The sequence below is a fragment of the Rhinoraja longicauda genome, chromosome 2 (assembly GCF_053455715.1).
Source record: "Rhinoraja longicauda isolate Sanriku21f chromosome 2, sRhiLon1.1, whole genome shotgun sequence".
NCBI lineage: Eukaryota > Metazoa > Chordata > Chondrichthyes > Rajiformes > Arhynchobatidae > Rhinoraja > Rhinoraja longicauda.
In genome coordinates, this window is record NC_135954.1 from 85,722,400 (window position 1) to 85,742,322 (window position 19,923).

Consider the following 19,923-nt stretch of genomic DNA (forward strand, 5'->3'; position numbering starts at 1 on the left):
CCTCCTGTTGGCCCTCCAGCCCGTCTCCCCGCTCGCCATATCCGTCAGCCCGGGGCCCGCTTCCACTTGGCCGGCGCTCAACACCTCGAGGCTGGGGCCGCCGAACAGAGCCGTGGCCTGGTCCTCCACCTCGGCTCCCAGCGCCCGGCCCAGCTCTCGCTGCTGCTCGGCCTCCGCTGCCGATCGGCCTCTCCCCGATCCTCTTCGGGCTCGACACTCCGCTCCTCGCCTTCCACCGGCTCCTCCTCCAAGGCCGTCGAGCACGGCTCCCTGGGCCCTTCAGCGCTCGTTGCTTCTGCCCCTGCAGACCTCCAGGCCCCTCGGCTCTGGTTCTTCCCGGCTGCTCCTCTCCCAGCTCGCTCAACCCCGTCCTATCCTCCTCCTCCTCTTCTTCTGCCCCCGCCAGCCCTCTGCTTCTCGGCCGTGCTCTCCTGCCTCCCTTCCCGGCCCCCGCGTTTCCCCGTCTCCCGCCGGCTGGCCAGACGTCTTCCCAGCTGCTTCTTGCGTCTGCGGGGTTGGCAGCCCTTCTCCCGGTTCCTCTTCCTCCGCCGGATCCTCCAGCTTCTTGCTCATTTTTTTTACTGCACAAAAATTGGCCTTTTAAAGGTAAGAATGTACGTGTTGCATGTGTTACTCGTGTATGCTGTAAGCTGCCAAGTCCTCCAGATGGTTTGAGCGACTTCGTGCACTTTGACCTTGCGTGCAATCACCTAATAAAATTGCTTGCAACTAAACTGACCACGTCTGAGCCATTTTCTCCTCTACTCGTCAGATCCTTGAACCTGTTCCCTTGTAACATGCATACAATCAGCAAAATTAATCAGAAAGACAGTGAAACTAGTCAGAGAACGCGGATACCTGCCACTCTTCCATGAACCGCACCGTTTTCGAGGGTCCGGCTGCCTTGCTCATCCTGAACTCGTCCTTGACGTACTGGTCGCCCAGGCCGCGCAGGTCGTCGGGCAGCCGGCGGTGGAGGCGCAGCAGCAGCTTGTACAGCGTGCGCACCCGCGCCGCGTGGACTCCGGCCATGTGTCACCGTCACCCCTACCAACTGTCGCCCCCTGGCACCGCGTCACCCCGCCGGCCAACTGTAACCCCCCGGCCAACTGTCACCCCCCCCCCCCGGCCAACTGTCACCCCCGACCAACCGTCACCCCCGGCCAACTGTCACCCCCCGTCACTCCCCGGCCAACCGTCACCCCCAACCAACTGTCACCCCCTGGCCCCGCGTCACTCCCCGGCCAACTGTCACCCCCCCCCCCCCCCCGACCAACCGTCACCCCCCGGCCAACTGTCAGCCCCCCCGGCCGCGCGTCACCCCAGTGACAACGGCTGTTCCGCCGCCTGCCTTGTGCGATCTGTCTGCCAAGGTGCAACGCCAATAACCTTCCGACTGCTTCGTCGCCTGTTCCCGGGATTCTTTGCAAAAATCCTACCAATCCGCACTTGCTGCAAAGGAATGCCGCCCACGTTGACACACGGGACGCTCGGTAAAGATTTTTTTTTTCCCGGTCAATTCATGTTTTTGTTGCCCCTGGTGCCGCGATTTTGCTGCTGGGCCGTTGTTAACGATGCACCAAGGTCACGGTGACAAAGCCAAAATGCCGGCCGTTGCCATGGAGGCAGCGTCTCAGGCGATAGGCCGGCCGGAAGTTTAAAACTGCGGCTGATGGAAGAGCCAAATTTTCTTCTAAAAAATAAACTTTATACAATATAAAACCTTATAAAATATTAAAAAAATATACAAAACGAGAACTATGCAAAAAATCTTCCGACATTCTCAGCGGCTATACATATATTCATTTGCCTTGTATGTGGAGTATCCACAGAACTATCATTATACCAGGCACCTTTGGGGATCCTGGGGAGATATCCCTTCTCTCATTTGAGAGGCGCCTCCACCGACCATGCCCTGCAATGTGCAGCAGCGGAAGGATCCTTGACAGTGGTCCTCCCCCACAGAGCTTGGCTGCACCAAGCTTCAGTGCGTCCCTCAGCATGTGCACCTGCAGTCTAGAATGGGCCAGTCAGCGGCATTCCCTGACGGACATCTCGCTCTGCTGGAAGATCAACAAGTATCGGGCAGACCAAAGAGCATCTTTCACCGAGTAAATGGCCCCATAGCAGAAACTTCCACGTTGCGGGGCTGGAAACTGGAAGTGTCCTGAGCTAATTCTGCTACCACTATCATCTATTGTACATGGCCACTGATTGTCGCCGGAAGTTTGCCCCCTATTCAGGACGGACAATGACAGTGATGTAACATTTGAAACATGGATGATGGACACGAAAGACCTAGTAGATAATCTTCCAGCGCCACTCGATGGTCATCTCCAAATGTGTCCCTGGGAACAGTCGGTAAATCAGAGAGTCCTCTGTTGCAGAGCATGGATGGGGTACTGATTTTGGATGATCAGCCATGATCATATTGAATGGCGGTTGTGAGATGCAAATGTGAGTGCTCACAATCACGATACTCGAGACAATCTAGAGAAACAAGTATTTTATTTGCAAGTCTGCAGAGTTGGGTGTCTCCCCTGTCGAGACACACCGAGGTCGGGAAAATCCCCTCTTTTTATTCACTTCATTTTACAATTGTTACACCTGTAATTCCTCCCCTTCGGGCTCCCTCCAATCGGAGCACTGAGGTGCACAATCTACCGTCACCGCCCCTGTTGCCTTCCACATCATACAGTAATATTCATTTATTTCATTAGGCAAGCGCAGTACAGAGTAGTTCATGCCCTCCCCTTCTCCTAGCTCTCTGATTATTTTGGCCTTCCTCCCAGTTCTCTGATTATCTTCTAACACTTGTCCTTGGTCTGTCACTATTTGTTCTTACGGGTTTTTTTCTAGCCGAGCACTGTCTGGTCAGTTATTTCTCAGGGTCGTATTGTCGAGTCAGCTATTTCTCAGGATCCTTAGTCTAAATCAATTATCCCTTTTTACCCATCTCTCACAATCCACCCTTTTTCTTATGCCACGCTACTTTGATTTATACTATTTCCTCCTTTTCTAGTGCTAGCAGCAGAGCCTTTGCCTCTCTATATTCGTCCTGCTGGTCATGCTGTGCTCTAAAGGCCATCATGGCGATGTCGTTCTTTGTCAGAGCTGCCTCTATCAATCTGAGACAACCCCCGTATGCAGGGAATGATGCAACATCCGAATAGACATAGCAACCCCATCATAACTATCACTGATGTTAGGGCTGATGTAAAGATGTGCTTCCATTTCCCAAACCAGGAGTCTAGAAACTTGGTCCAGGAGGTGTCTACTCCAGAATTCTCGGCCAATTCGATAGACAGGGAGGTGAGACTCGCTAGGGCCCTTGACACGGACCCATCAGGAGCAGTGTTGTTGGGGATGAAGGTGCAACATTGTTCTCCAAACATTACGCACACCCCCCCCCCTTTCTCAGCCAGTAGCATGTCCAAGGCCATGCGATTTTGCCAGGCCATTAGGCTGGTAGCTGTCAGTTGTTCCGCTAATCCTTCAACCGCATCTCGAGTGTAATTTATAAAGCGTTGTTGATTGTAGTATAGGTAGTTGATCCAGTCCACATTTTTATTAATTGTGGACCACCAGAAGAGTATGGACTCAAAGCCAGCAGCTATCTGGTTTCTGGCTTTGAATTCATCGGGTACCCCTCTTGGCATCGATATAGATGTGTGTGTCAAATGATGCTCTCACCTCTCTCCTTTGTCGTCGGCCTCCTTCATTGAGTTTGACCGCATGCTCTACTGCTATGGTGAAGGGCATCATTAGTTGTGTAAGGGTACATGTTCCCGTCCATGACCCTGGTAGCCGGGGCCACAGGGTATCCTCTCCGCACCACCACCAGACATCGGCTCTACTGACTATCTGCTTTATCAGCCAGGAGCTACTGAACAGTGACCCCTGTTCCTCAGCTGTTATGTTATACGTCTGATTGCAGTTTAGCACCTCCCCCATTTCCTGTCCATCTGGGTTATATCTTGTATAGCACTCAAATCCCTCGTCCCCTAGGGGAATGGTGAATGGGGGAGGTCGAGGGTCTTTCCTTTGGCCCTTCGAGTTGTTGTTGCTAGCCGGGAATAGGTAATGGTAGCTCTGGCAGGTCTCATTCCTTGGTATGGGATTCGTGAATAGTTGTAGTATACATGACATAGCCCCAGGTGTCCTACTCCAATTCAGGGGAAATGGTACCGGGACCAGCTGAGGCTTAGCTCCTGCGCAGGCATAGCAATTGGTTTGTTACATACTTCTGGCCGTGTACATCATCCAGGTAAGCCAGGTGTTGGTTCCCTTTTCCCCTGTTGGTATTCCTTCCTCATATAATTGCCTTAATTCTATCTCTCCTGTTACTATCATTATCTTCAAATCCTTAGGCTCATATACCGTGGTGACATTGCTGACTACCGGTGGTGCTGGGGTTGCCCAGGTATCCCTACTCTGACTGTCATCTTTCTGGAACATTTCCCCCTTATCCTCATATTTTACTATATATCCGTCCCGTTCTACCTCTATTTCAAACCTCAGGCATGCGTCCTTCCCTGTTCTGTCTGCACATATCCAATACCTACCACTTTCCTTTATTTGAACCCTCTGTATGCTTACATATACACGTCCTGGCAATCCCTCATTTGGGTTTTGATATACTCTCCACCTATCAGTTTGATAGGTGGACTTTTGCCACCCTTCTCTGGATGAAGTGAATACCTCGCGCCAATTTTTACAGGGATGGGTGCATACATACATTCTATAACCACACCATGATTTTCCTCTACATACATCAAATGGGATGGTGGTGGCCCTTCTATTCTGTGGTATAGTGATTTTTATGCATGTTACATTACTCACAAGCTGGGTAACCACCCAGCACCCGATCCACCAGCACGAAGTCTTCATTTTCCGTGCGGGGTTTTGGTGAATACCAAAGTCAATGGCTCCTTTCCTCCATGTACCGTCCACGGGCTGATATTGTCTGGTGGGGCCTCCACGGGACCCTTAAATCGACTTGCGTGTGTCCACCCTTTTTCTTTTGTTCGTACTGCTGTCTCGGTGGTTAATAACACAAGGTAGGGTCCAGTCCACCTAGGTTGCAACTTTTCTTCCTTCCACGTTTTTATTAGTACCCAGTCTCCAGCCTTGACTGAGTGAATCGGAAAATCCAGTGGCGGGCTCTGGGCCAGTAATCCTTTAGTTTTTAGTTCTGCAATAGATTGGGATACTGCCAGTAAATAGTTCCTTAGGAACACGTCGTTCCCTGGTATTGTTGGGACCCCTTCTATCTTTCCTAAGTACGGGAGCCCGAATAACATTTCATATGGGGATAACCCTATGTCTTTCCGAGGTGCCGTTCGGATTCTTAACAAGGCTATCGGAAGGCACAGTCTAGGGGAGTCTCGTTTCCTCTATTAACTTGGTGATTTGGGTCTTCAAGGTGCCATTCATTCTTTCCACCTTTCCGGAACTCTGGGGATGCCATGGTGTATGCAATTTCCATTCAATTCCTAATGCTTCACATATCATTTTATGTGTTTTGGAGGCAAAATGGGTCCCTCTATCCGAGTCTATTGTTTCCACAATCCCATATCTGGGTATAATTTGCTCTAATAATACCTTGGCTACCGACTGAGGTGGCAGTTGCTGTAGGGAGTGCCTCTACCCATCTAGTGAAATGGTCCACTACCACTAACAGGTATTTCCATCTTTGTAGTCGGGGCAACTCAGTGAAGTCTATCTGTATTCTTTGGAAGGGCCTTATTGCCAATGGTTGTCCTCCTCCTGGGACTGCTCTCATGATTTTCTTGTTGATTCGCTGACATATTACACAACCCCCTATGACTTGTTTGGCCATGCTCCCCTCCCCCAAGGTGTCCCCCAAGGTTCAGTTCTTGGCCCCTTCCTCTTCATCCTGTACCTGTTCCCCCTTGGTCAATTAATCCGCCGTCATGGTCTCAAGTTCTACTGCTATGCCGATGATATCCAGCTCCTCATCTCCACCAAGTCAATCTCCACCGCTATGCACTCGACCCTGACAAACTGCATCACTGAAATAAAATCTTGGCTTCAATTCAATTTTCTCAAACTCAATTGCGACAAATCTGAAATCATCATCATTGGACCAAAAACCCTCACCAAATCCACCCACAACTTCACCCTCAATATTGATGGTTTCCCAGTATCCACCTCCCCTCACATCCGGAATCTTGGAATCATCCTTGATCAAACCCTCTCCTTCGACAAACACATCAAACACATCACAAAGACAGCCTTCTTCCACCAAAAAAAAAACATCGCCCGTCTCCGTCCATCCCTCTCCTCCACAGTTGCTGAAACCCTCATCCACGCCTTCATCACCTCCCGTCTGGACTACTGCAACAGCCTCCTCTATGGTTCACCCTCAAAAATCATCAATAAACTCCAACACATCCAGAACTCCGCTGCCCGTCTACTCACCCACTCCCCGATCCGTGACCATATCACCCCCGTACTTTACAATCTCCACTGGCTCCCCATCCCCCAGAGAATCGAGTACAAAATCCTCCTCATGACATACAAAGCCCTCCATAACCTGGCCCCATCCTACCTGACTGACCTCCGCCACAGGCACACTCCCACCCGTACCCTCCGCTCTGCTGCTGCTAACCTCCTGTCCCCCCCCCCCCCCATCCGGACCAAACTCAGATCCTGGGGGGACAGGGCTTTCTCCATCGCTGCTCCCACACTCTGGAACTCAATACCCCAAACCGTCAGAGACTCCTCCTCACTCACCACATTCAAAACATCACTGAAGTCTCATCTGTTCAGCACTGCCTTCAATCACTGACCGTTACCTCACCTTCTTTTTCCATCTATACATCTGGAGGACCCTTCTTTCAACCACCGGCTACCCTCAGCCAGAGGTTGTTCTTCCAAGTCTTCTCTACCTTTTGTCTGCAAATCTATTATATCACTACAGCAGTGTTCTGGCCTCCCTGTCTCGTTTTCTCTTTCTTCGGGTGGGTACAGAAACTGAGATGGGTTTAAATTTTTGATAAAACTGCCACGGGCTGCCGGTTCCCCCCCCCCCCCTCCTTTGAGTCACTACCCCGAAGGCTATTAATGGCATCATTCTCCTCCTCAGCTCCTGTCTCTCGTTCACCATCTCCTGTTGCGGTTCTATCTGTATACTTTCCCACCTCATTCTTCTCTGGGCGTACCCCTGGCTTTCCTTTCTTTTCTTTCCATATCTTTTTCCATCTCCCTTATCTCTATCTCTAAGTGCTTTATGGATGCCTCTATTTCCCTTCTACACTCCCTTGTTCTTTCCCCATCACTTTCTAATTCTGCTTCATTCTCACAGTTTTGCCTTCTCTCTGATGCCTGCTGATTACTTGCCTGTGTTTCTGCGTTGCAGTCTCCCTCATACTCCTTATTTGCTGCCTGACGGGTCCCATAAATCTTTCTGTCCCTGAGGTCCCTGAGGTCCTGCAGCCTTTTGATGTCTGCTTCTAGTTCCCGTGCTTGCTTCATCCTATCCTTTTCTTGCTGCCCCCTTCTCTGTCTATATTCCTTTATGTCTTGCTCATCGTTCCAAGTTGTGACTTCTCCCTCTATCTCCACTATTCCCTTTTACCAAAGGGCACTGCATTGTTCCGTCCTGGCCGGAATAGGGAGGGGGATACCCAGGGTCCCATAGGCTGGGGTACAGAGTTGATTTTTTTTCTCCTGAAGCTTCTGACTTTCATGCTGTTTTGGGGGGTTTTCACCCTTGTTCGGGGTGGTATTCTTTTCCTGCTATGCTTTCCTCAGCCTTTCTCCTTCTATTCTAAACAATTTAAGTACGTCTAGTTCTTTTTCATTTCATTTCATTACTCGGGTTTTTGATTTATCCTTAGGTTTATAGTTCTTAATTAACACTCCCATTTCATCACACATGTTTATATCAAAATATAAATATATCAAAATTTATATCAAAATTTATATCATTCCGTGGGCCATTTCGTAACCAAATTTTTTATTTTTTTTATTTTTTTCCCATTTCTCAGATTGTTTTTTTTTTTTAATATCCTCTTTGGATACGGGGAACTTCCTACTTAGTAGTTCAACTGCAGTTATTTTATTTTATTTCGAACATGTTAAAAGACATCAATTAAAAAACAAAATAAACAAAAAAAAAACAGAAGAAATACAAGGAATTTCATCCATTACTTAACATGTGCGAAAAGGAGTAGGAAGAAGTGTGAACTTATTTAATCCTACCCCCATTCCCTAATCAATATTTATCAAGTATCAGATATTAATACAAAAATACTCATACACCCTTATATGTTCATATAGATATACTTATTTAAATAATGATGTGTTATTATATGTAGACCCCTGGTGACTGTTAATCCCCCTCCTCACTGTACCTAGAAAAAATCATGTGTTTATATTTGTCTTTAAACTGGATGATGTTTGAACATTGTTTTAATTCCGCATTCATTCTGTTCCATAGCTTTACTCCACTGATTGATATAGAAAATCTTTTCATTGTTGTTCGAGTATTGCGAATCTTGAAATTTAATGTTTCCCTTAAATTATACCCCCTCTCTCTTTCATAAAACATTTCCTGTAAGTTACTTGGTAGCAAATTGTTTCTCACTTTGTACATGAATTGAGCTGTTTGATATTCCACAATGTCATTATTTTAGACTTTATAAATAATGAGTTGGTGTGTTCACAAAAACCGACATTATGAATGATTCTAATGGCTTTTTTTTTTTTTTTTTTTTGCAGTATGAATAGTGGTTGTAGTGAACTTATATATGTACTTTCCAACACCTCTATACAGTAACTTAAATAAGGTGAAACTAGTGAACAGAACAGAATGCGAAGTGATTTGTTATCTAGGAAATGTTTTGCTTTGGCCAGAACTGAAATGCTTCTAGATACTTTACTGTTGATATGTTTAATGTGAGATTTCCAGCAAATTTTTTTTTTTTTTTTTTAATCTATTATCACCCCAAGGAATTTAGTTTCATTTACTCTTTCTATGTTAACACCCTCTATCTGTACCTGTGCTTGAATGTTTATTTTACTGTTCCCAAATATCATAATTTTTGTTTTCTCCAATCCCTGGGTTTTTCCCTGCCCCCAGTGGCTCAGCATTCGCCCCAACGGACTATCAGGCGGAATGCGGGGGTCGGGCTTACCGTCCGTCCCCTCCCCTTTGGGCTTTCCGTTTTCACTGCCCATCCTCCCGATCGGAAATTCCCCTCCGATCTTATCCCGATCGGAATTCCTTATTTTTTAATTTTTAAAAAATTTTTTTTTATTCCCTCCGATCTTAGCTGTAATCGCCCGAGTAGTACTTAATAGTCAGTTTTCTTACCCGGGTCCTGTGCACAAGAATCGCTCGATTTAGCTCCTCGCGAGATCCTGGTCCTCCCACTTGTTTCTCGAGTCTCTGGTCCGGGTATCACTCGCTCAAACCGCTGATGGCAAGCAAGGAGATCAGGGACTGCTGAAATCAGCAGGGTGCACCTTCCCTTCCTTTCGTGCCTCCGCCAAGCGGCCGGAGTGGCGATCCCGGACGAGCCCCCAAGTTTGTGAGATGCAAATGTGAGTGCTCACAATCACGATACTCGAGACAATCTAGAGAAACAAGTATTTTATTTGCAAGTCTGCAGAGTTGGGTGTCTCCCCTGTCGAGACACACCGAGGTCGGGAAAATCCCCTCTTTTTATTCACTTCATTTTACAATTGTTACACCTGTAATTCCTCCCCTTCGGGCTCCCTCCAATCGGAGCACTGAGGTGCACAATCTACCGTCACCGCCCCTGTTGCCTTCCACATCATACAGTAATATTCATTTATTTCATTAGGCAAGCGCAGTACAGAGTAGTTCATGCCCTCCCCTTCTCCTAGCTCTCTGATTATTTTGGCCTTCCTCCCAGTTCTCTGATTATCTTCTAACACTTGTCCTTGGTCTGTCACTATTTGTTCTTACGGGTTTTTTTCTAGCCGAGCACTGTCTGGTCAGTTATTTCTCAGGGTCGTATTGTCGAGTCAGCTATTTCTCAGGATCCTTAGTCTAAATCAATTATCCCTTTTTACCCATCTCTCACAGCGGTGCTGGCTCAAAGGGCCAAAGGACAAACTCCTACACGTATTTTCTACGTTCAGGATAAACCTTGACAAGGACCCTTGCATCATTCTCCGGACTCTCTTCACAAATCCACATTCTGCGAAGAGGTGGGCAACCGCCTCCTCTCCATAGCAGCCACCCCGAGGACAGCATGCACTGGTAGTAAGATTACGATGATGCAGGAAGGTTCTGGTTTGGAGGTCCCTCCTCACTGCCACCCAAGTGATGTCTTGGTGCTTGTGGTGAGCTTTGGTGATGATGCATTTCGTGAGACAAGCTGGGCAGTCCGCTCAGGGAACTACACCACAGGATCCATAGTCCTTATCCTGCAGCGCCAAAAGAATATTCCATGCTGATCACTGCCTGATGGACGTGGTCAAATGTGTTGGGCTGGAAGAAACGTTCCATGAAGGACAGATGATGCAGCAATGTCCAGCTAACTGACACAATGTGACAGGCCCATCCTTTGCAAAACCGGGAACAGGTAGAACCTCAGCAAATAGTGACATTTAGTGTCCACATGCTTTGGCTCCACATACAGCCTGGTGCAGTCACACACGAAGGTGGCAATCAGGATGAGGGCAATGTTGGGCACACTTTTGCCCCCATTGTCTGCCAACTTGTGCATCATGACATGTCAGATCTGGTCCATCCTTGAACCCCAGATGAACTAGAAGACAGCCTGGATGATTACAGAGGCATAGAAACATAGAAAATAGGTGCAGGAGTAGGCCATTCGGCCCTTCGAGCCTGCACCGCCATTCAATATGATCATGGCTGATCATTCAGCTCAGTAGCCTGTACCTGCCTTCTCTCCATACCCCCTGATCCCTTTAGCAAAAAGGGCCACATCTAACTCTCTCTTAAATATAGCCAATGAACTGGCCTTAACTACCTTCTGTGGCAGAGAATTCCACAGACTCACCACTCTGTGTGAAGAAATGTTTTCTCATCTCGGTCCTAAAAGACTTCCCCCTTATCCTTAAGCTGTGACCCCTGGTTCTGGACTCCCCCAACATCGGGAACAATCTTCCCGCATCTAGCCTCTCCAACCCCTTAAGAATTTTATATGTTTCTATAAGATCCCCCCTCAGTCTTCTAAATTGCAGCGAGTACAAGCCCAGTCTATCTAGTCTTTCCTCATATGTAAGTCCCGCCATCCCAGGGATCAATCTGGTGAACCTTCTCTGTACTCCCTCTAAGGCAAGAACGTCTTTCCTCAGGTTAGGAGACCAAAACTGCACACAATACTCCAGGTGCGGTCTCACCAAGGCCCTGTACAACTGCAGCAGAACCTCCCTGCTCCTAAACTCAAATCCTCTTGCTATGAATGCCAACATACCATTCGCTTTCTTCACTGCCTGCTGCACCTGCATGCTTGCTTTCAATGACTGGTGCACCATGACACCCAGGTCACGTTGCATCTCCCCTTCTCCCAATCGGTCACCATTCAGGTAATACCCTGCTTTCCTGTTCTTGCCGCCAAAGTGGATAACCTCACATTTATCCACATTATATTGCATCTGCCATGCATTTGCCCACTCGCCTAATCTATCCAAATCACTCTGCAGCCTCCTAGCATCCTCCTCGCAGCTAACACTGCCACCCAGCTTCGTGTCATCCGCAAACTTAGAGATGTTGCATTCAATTCCCTCGTCCAAATCATTAATATACACTGTAAATAACTGGGGTCCCAGCACTGAGCCTTGCGGTACCCCACTAGTCACTGCCTGCCATTCCGAAAAGGACCCGTTTATTCCTACTCTTTGCTTCCTGTCCGCCAACCAATTTTCTATCCACCTCAACACTGAACCCTCAATACCGTGTGCTTTAAGTTTGTACACCAATCTCCTATGTGGGACCTTGTCGAAGGCCTCCTGAAAGTCCAGATATAACACATCGACTGGTTCTCCCTTATCCACTCTACTAGTTACATCCTCTAAAAATTCTATAAGATTCGTCAGACATGATTTGCCTTTTGTAAATCCATGCTGACTTTGTCCGATGATTTCACCACTTTCCAAATGTGATGCTATCACATCTTTAATAACTGACTCTAGCATTTTCCCCACTACCGATGTTAGGCTAACTGGTCTATAATTCCCCGTTTTCTCTCTCCCTCCCTTTTTAAAAAGTGGGATTACATTAGCTACCCTCCAGTCCTCAGGAACTACTCCAGAATCTAAAGAGTTTTGAAAAATTATCACTAATGCATCCACTATTTCTGAGGCTACTTCCTTAAGCACTCTGGGATGCAGCCCTGGGGATTTATCTGCCTTTAATCCATTTAATTTACCTAACGCCACTTCCTGACTAACCTGGATTTCCCTCAGTTCCTCCATCTCATTAGACCCCCGGTCCCCCGCTATTTCCGGCAGACGGTTTATGTCTTCCTTAGTGAAGACAGAACCAAAGTATTTGTTCAATTGGTCTGCCATCTCCTTGTTCCCTATGATCAATTCACCTGTTTCCGACTGCAAGGGACCTACATTTGCCTTAACTAATCTTTTTCTCTTGACATATCTATAAAAGCTTTTGCAGTCTGTTTTTATGTTCCTTGCCAGTTTTCCCTCATAATCTATTTTCCCTTTCCTAATTAAGCCCTTTGTCCTCCTCTGCTGGACTCTGAATTTCTCCCAGTCCTCTGGTATGCTACTTTTTCTGGCTAATCTGTATGCTTCATCTTTTGTTTTAATACTATCCATAGGAGCCTCGAACAAATTTTTTCCGGCCTTGGCTAGATCTTGTCACATGCCTCGGCCCCCACGAACCAGGTCCACAGCACCTTCAAGAAGTCAGAAATAATGGTGAAGGGGATGGAAGATCGGTCAGGCCAGTTGCCGAAGAGCAAGACCTCACTCTTCCTGTGGTTGTCCCAGGCTCTTTGCCGACTCAAACTGGTCGCAGATGCTAATGACCCTGGATCGGAGCAAAAGACTCCAATATCATCCATGTACAGGCAGTTTTGATCTGAGTGCTTTGCAATGTCACCCTTCTTATGTTCTCATCCTTTCTGATGGATTCAGCAAATGGTTCTATACAATAGACAAACAAGACAGGGGAGAGTGGGCAACCCTGCCTGAGCCCAGACCTAATAGGGAAGCTATCCTATTCCCACCCATTGGTTAGGATTGCACTACAGATATTAGTGTAGAGCAATTGGGTTGGATCCAGTTCCTGATTCCCTCCCCAAATCTCATTTCGGAGAGCACGTCCATTATAATCAGGTGCAATATCCTGTCGAAGGCCTTCTCCTGGTCCAAGCTTACCAGGCAGTCATCCACCTCACTGTCCTGCACGGAAGTGATGGTATCCCTGAGCAGTGCCAGGTTGCCTGGAGAATTTTCTGCCAGGTACAGCACAGCTTTGTTCCAGGTGGATCACTTGTCCTGGAGCAGACTTGACCTGGCTGGCGAGGGCCCTGAACAGGATTTTATAATCCACATTTACCAGTGAGATGGATCTCCAATTCCTAATATCATTCATCTCCCTCTTTTGCTTATCGATTAGGGTGATGCTGCCCTCATAGAGTCTGACATGCTGCCGGCTAGAAGCATAGCACTGTACACTTTCAGCAAGTCCAGGCCCACTCAGTCCCACAGAGCCGAGTACAACTCCGCCAGTAAGCAATTACTTCCCGGAATTTTATTCGAGTAAAAGGAATGGATGGTGCTGGTCGGCTCCTCCAGGGTCAGTGATTGGTCCAGACACATCCGCTTGCTGTCCTCCAAGACCTCCATGATGGAGGACAAGATGTTCTAGGTGACTGTGCTGTTTGTGGCCTTTCTGTCTTACTGACCAGCATAGAAAGATCTGCAGATCCTCAATATGTTTGCGAGGATGTTGTTGAGCCGTCTTCTTCCTAAAGGCTGTGGGTCACAGAGCTCCCCCTGTGAACCTTATGGAAGAAGAAGCGTGAGTATGTCTCATTCTGCTCCACGTGGCGGACTCTGGATCGGAAGATGATCTTGGAGGATACTGAGGCAAACAGTCGGGCTCGCCACCCTCACCTCTCAAAGTTCATCACTCACATCCACCCCCTTTGATTGCAGAAGGAAGTGTTGCTGAAAATCTGCTGCAGTTGGCACAATTACCACTGACTTTGTCTTGCTCTCTGAACACCTTTGAGGAAGAGGAACCTCGTGTTCTCCTTGGTTGCTTTCCACAAATGTCACGGGGAGCCAAAGAGGGGCTTCACAGTTCTCCAACCTGCATAGTCCCTCATTAGCTTCTCAATGTTCTCTGGGGTCGGCAGCTTCACATTTCACTTCCACGTCCCCCTGCCTGCCTTCCGGTCTTCCTGTAGGTGACATGAAGCCTGAAGGAGGCAGTGGTCGGGGAAGAACATTGGCGTGACATCAGTGTGTCTGACCATGACAGCTTTCAAAGTGAAGAGGAAGTCTATCCAGGACCAGGCTGAACCATCCGGTCTTGACCAGGTGAATTACGGCTGAGATCCACTTGCAGGGTAGCTGAAGGTGTCCCACAGCTTTGTATCTTTGATTCCATCAGGAGCTTGGAGGTGCTGTTCAGTCTGTTGTCGGCACTGCCGGATCGTTGAGGTGCATTGATGATGCAGTTGAAGTCACCGACCCAGAGTCACCTGCCGGGACATCACCAGCAGTGGTGGTAGCTGCTGGCGGACGGCCAGCCGCTCACTCCACATGGGCAAGGTGTACGTCATTGATCAGCCGGAGCAGAGAGTTATGGAACATTATGTTCACCACAAGGAGACGCTCCTCCCCCCAACCACCTCCCTAATGTCAGTGATCGAGAAGTTCCCTCCCTGCAGCTATTCTTTTTCTTTTGAATGACCTGTATGATTTATGTATAATACTCTGTGTTGCTTGTGATGTTGCTGCAAACAAACTTTTCATTTTACCTGTACCTCACTGTACCTGTACAAATGACAAAACTTGACTTGGAATTAAGCAGAGTTACCTGTGTTTTTAATGAAGCTCATCCTGGCATCAGATACAGTCAAGGTGTTGATCGAACTGGTTTGGAGAATGTTGGAAAGATGTAGAATCAAAGGTCAATGATTAGAGTTTGTGTACAATATATAAGATAATGTTTATTTTCTACAACATCAGAGAATTCTTTATCTCCTGCATATTTACAGTACGTTGTTGGTAATCTTATAAGAAACCTTGATTACTTTGAATAACAACAACCTACGTAAGCAATCCAAACCACAGGATTCTATAGTTGTGTGGGGATTCCATCAGCAAGTGATACAAGTGGACAACAACCAGCTACTTACTATCTAAAATTATTCTCTGATAGTAGATTTTTTTTCGTTTTAGAGATACAGCGCAGAAACATGCCCTTCGGCCCATCAAGTCCGCACCAGCAATCCCTGCATACACTATCTTGCACACTAGGGACAATTTTACATTTATACATTTATACCAACCCAATTAACCTACAAACTTGTATGTCTATGGATTGTGGGAGGAAACCGAAGATCTCACAGAAAACCCACGCAGGTCACAGGAGAACGTAAAACATACCAATGGTTTGCAGACAAACAAGTCGCCTACCACTGAAAGATTTAGTTTTGTTTAGTTTAGTGATACAGCATGGAAACAGGTCCTTTGGCCCACCAAGACCATGCCGACCAGCAATCACCCATACACTAGTTCTATCCTATAAACTAGGGACACTTCACAGAAGCCAATTAACCTACAACCTTTGGAATGTGGGAGGAAACCGGAGGACACCTGGAGAAAACTCACGCAGTCACAGGGAGAACATACAAACTCCTTACAGATAACACCCATAGTCAGGATTGAACTTGGTTCTCTGGCACTGTAAGGCAGCAACTCTACCACTGCGCCACTTGCCACCATTTCTGGGGCAACATTGTTCTTCGACCAAGGTTGAGAAGTGGATTCTGTGAATTATCTGTAACTCCTAACAACCTTACTATTCTCTCCATAGATGCCGCCTGACCCGCTGAGTCAGCATTTTGCAGCATTTTGTGCCTACCTGTCTAACCCTTCCTATTTTTCTGGTTGACATCATATGCATGTGATGTTTTATAACTACAATTGTCAGAGTCAACAAATGGTGTGTCTTAATTAGGTGAACATTGGCAATATTGTTTCCCTTAGTCAGGTCACAGTCTTAAATTATGTCAACAAAGACCCTATTGATTTTCTTAATCAGGAGGATCACAGTCGTAGAGTCATAGAATCATAGAGCGTGTAAACGGGCCCTTCGGCCTATTCGGCCACATCGATCAAGCTGCCTCATCTCAGCTAGTCCCATTAACCTACATTTGGTCTACATCCCTCTAAATCTTTCCGATCCCTGTACCTATCCAAGTGTCTTTTAAATATTGTTATTATACCTGCCTCAACTATTTTCTCTGACAGCTCATTTCATATACCCACCACCCTTTGAATGAAAAAGCTATCCTTCAGGTTCCTATTAAATCTTTTCCTTCTCACCTTAAACCTATGTCCTCTGGTTCTTGATTCCCCTACCATGGGTAAAAACTCTGTGCATAATGTTAAAGTCATCATGGTTAGTATTGTTTCTTTTGATCATGTCAAGAGGATGGGCAAAGTGCATCAGTTAGAAATTTAATCAACAATAAACATCGTGAACTTTGAGCAGTTTCTTCTTCTGTTCTAAAAAGCTGAGGTTGGCATTGAGCTTTTTGGGCCTGGACAGTGAATATTCATTATAATAAAATTCTAGTCCTAGGCTCAAATATTTGAGTTTGTAATTGAGTTTGGTACCTTCTAATAATCAACAAATAAAACAATCTAAATTATCCATGCTCTTCATTTGTTCCCCTTTCTCAACAATGTTCTTGAAACATGCGTAAATACGAATTTCCAAGTATTAAAAATTTTCATGCGTCATATATCTCCAACTATTTAGCACTGCACAGAAACAGAAAAGTTAATTGCACCATATTAGATGTTTTTTATAAGAACCTGATACTGTTAATTAAGTGGGAAACTCCAAATAATGGAGGCATTTTGCAATTTTAGATCACCAGTGAACACATTCTCACGTCATCTATCAGTCCCGTTCAGAATTGGAATGAATGTAACAAATTCTAGCAAATAACAAGTAGGTTTTGTTTCTGTTAGTAATGGTTGCCACTATACTGTCAGATTAAGAATAGGGCAAATTGACAATGATGATAAACACCTATAAAACTCCCAGGAGAAATTTGTTCATGAATAAGAGAGTCGAAAGGAGAAGAATGTCAAGGCAAGGTCTAATGACTGTGGAGACTGTCCCTCCAGGGAGATAACAGTGTTGGATGACATAAGGATCACATCAGTGACCACCTCTGTTCTAAATGCAGTTGCTAAAATCAGCGATCAGAGTTCAAATCTAATGTAGGAGGGATAATTGCAGGGAGCTGTTAATAGTTAATAGTCATATTATTTGTCACATACATATAAATGTGCAGTGAAATGAAAAATTACCCGCAGTTCAACAATAAGACCAATAAAAATAAGCAATAAAAATACAATAACGCATACAATCATAAACCAACACCAAACAAAAGAAACATCCATCACAGTGAGTCTCCTCCAGTCACCTCCTCACTGTGATGGAAGACCAGAATGTCTTTTTCTCTTTCCCTGCCGTCTTCTCCCGTGGCAGGCTGTTGGAGTTGCCACATCGGGGCGGTCGGGGCTCCCGACATTCAAGCGCCGCGCCGGACGGTGAAAGGTCCGCAGCGGGCCGACCCAAGCCCCGCGATTCGGGGCGGGCGAAGATGCTGCCGCTGCCGGAGCTCCCGATGTCGGCCCCCACCCAGGGGCCTGCGGGCTTCCGACGTCCAGGCGGTCCGCGCCGAAGCCTCCGGAGACGAGTCACAGCCGCTCCCGCAGCCTCCGAAGGCAGCCAGCGCCGCAGGTGGTGAGTCCGGGCCATGGGCTCTGCGAACCAGAGCCCGGGGGGTCCCAGCCGGAGCCCGCCAGCTCCCGGTGCATGGCTGGTGGTATGCCGCAGCGGGAACGGAGACACGACACAGAAAACAAAGGTTGCGTCTCCGTTCGGAAGAGACACTTTTACAGTTCCCACCCTCCCCCCAACACATAACACACAACCGCAAACACTACATCATATTTAAACTGCAATTAAGACAAAAACAACAAAAAAAACACAAAAGACAACGGACTGCAGGCAAGCCTTGCATCCAACGGATCCAATGCTTCTTCTCAACCTACCATTAAATTCAATCTTAATTCAGTCACTATTCACAATCTTCCATTACAGTCAATTTGTTAATTAATTTCATTGCAGTACTTATCACTAAATTTAGCACACAAAAAAATCAGTGAATAATGTTATACAAGGAACTAAATCATTATTTTTAGTATGTATAGAACAGGGTGGGCCCAAAGCTCTCCTGCACTGGTCTAGCACCCTCCCCTCCCTCACTCTCCCCCCCTTCTCCTCCCCCTCACCCACTCCATCCCCCTTATCCCCCCTCATCCCCTTCCCCCCACCCCACTCACCCAGTCCATCCCCCCTCAACCCAGGCATCGGTCACATCCCCCGCCCCTGCTAGAGATTAATATACATTAATAAATTAGATGTACAATATAACATTTTATATTACTTTATTATCATTTTTTAAAGTATTATTATTATTATATTATATCATTATTATTTTTATTATTACCCTGAAGATGTGCATGTGTGTGTGTGTGCCGTGCTGCCGCTGGGGGTTGTAGACCGGTGATGGGCCAGGCACTGGGGCCGGGCGGGCAGCGGGAGGCGCGCACAAGATGCCGGAGTGGGAGAAGGAGAGCGGCCGCCATTGTTGTTGGAGTCGTCAATGACGCCGTTGGTTGAAGCAGGCGTTGGAGGAGACGCAGGTGGAGGAGAAGAAGCTGCTATTACCCTTGCGGTTTGTGTGTGCCGTGCTGCCCGCTGGGGGTTGTAGACCGGTGATAGGCCGGGACACTGGGGCAGGGCGGGAGCATGCACTACACCTCCCGGCGGGCAGCATGGCGGGAGGCGCACACAAGATGGCGGAGCGGGAGAAGGAGGAGAAGAAGAGCAGCCACCATTGTTGTTGGAGTCATCGACGACGCCGTCGGTTGAAGCGGGCACTGGAGGAGACGCAGGTGGAGGAGGAGAAGCTGCCGCTGGGGTTTGTAGTCCGGTGATGGTCCGGGGTGTTGGGGCTGGGCGGGAGCGGGGACTAGACGACACCATCGGTTGAAGCGGGCGCTGGAGGAGACGGAGGGGAACGATGAGATGATGGGGACGACAACCATCTTCCTCCTGCTCGGGCGGCCGTCGGTTGAAGCGGGCACTGGAGGAGACGTGGGAGGAGGAGAAGAAGCTGCCCTCTGGGGGTTGTGGTCCGGTGATGGTCAGGGGCGCTGGAGCTGGGCGGGAGCGGGGACTCGACGACGCTGTCAGTTGAAGCGGGCTTTGGAGGAGATGGAGGGGAACTGGGGCGGGTCCCGCCTCCCTCCGTGGTCCCATTGGTCAGATCCTGTCCCGCCCTCGACCCGCATTGGCCGGGCGGCTGTTGGGTTCCCATTGTGACGTCAAACACAGCTGACGGGCAGCGAAAGTTGAAAGTGTGGCGGGTGTGCAATAGCGCCTGGAAAGAAGGCGAGGAGCCAGGCAAATTCCGTAGAGGCTTTTATTACACACAGCACACTACTCACCACTTCAGTGAGAGTTTGAGGACTGAAAACGAACCCCTGCAGGAAACCCCGTAGCCCCTGAAGGAAACCCCGTATATGGGCCGTCCCAGGACCTGTCCATCACAGTGCCGAGCCGTTCGATATCGGAGTGGCCTGACCCTTGGGAGCTGCCACAGTACG

The 19,923-nt window shown here is 47.7% G+C and overlaps 2 protein-coding genes across 4 annotated transcripts in view; one reads left to right on the forward strand and one right to left on the reverse strand.

Moving 5' to 3' along the window:
* The window catches only part of sdhaf3 (succinate dehydrogenase complex assembly factor 3), a 31,296-nt gene extending 30,212 nt beyond the window's left edge, over positions 1-1,084 (reverse strand). The window contains exon 1 of the mRNA XM_078422373.1: positions 859-1,084. Coding sequence (XP_078278499.1) covers positions 859-1,032 — 174 coding nt within the window. The 5' untranslated portion in view covers positions 1,033-1,084. The remainder of the gene's footprint in view (positions 1-858) is intronic.
* dync1i1a (dynein cytoplasmic 1 intermediate chain 1a) overlaps positions 587-19,923 on the forward strand; it is a 143,814-nt gene continuing 124,477 nt past the window's right edge. For 2 of the 3 annotated variants that reach the window (XM_078422346.1, XM_078422353.1), the window contains exon 1: positions 590-606. The gene's annotated coding sequence lies outside the window, so the exon portion shown is untranslated. Of the gene's footprint in view, positions 607-19,923 lie in introns of all 3 variants that reach the window. The other variant, XM_078422337.1, reaches the window with a different exon arrangement.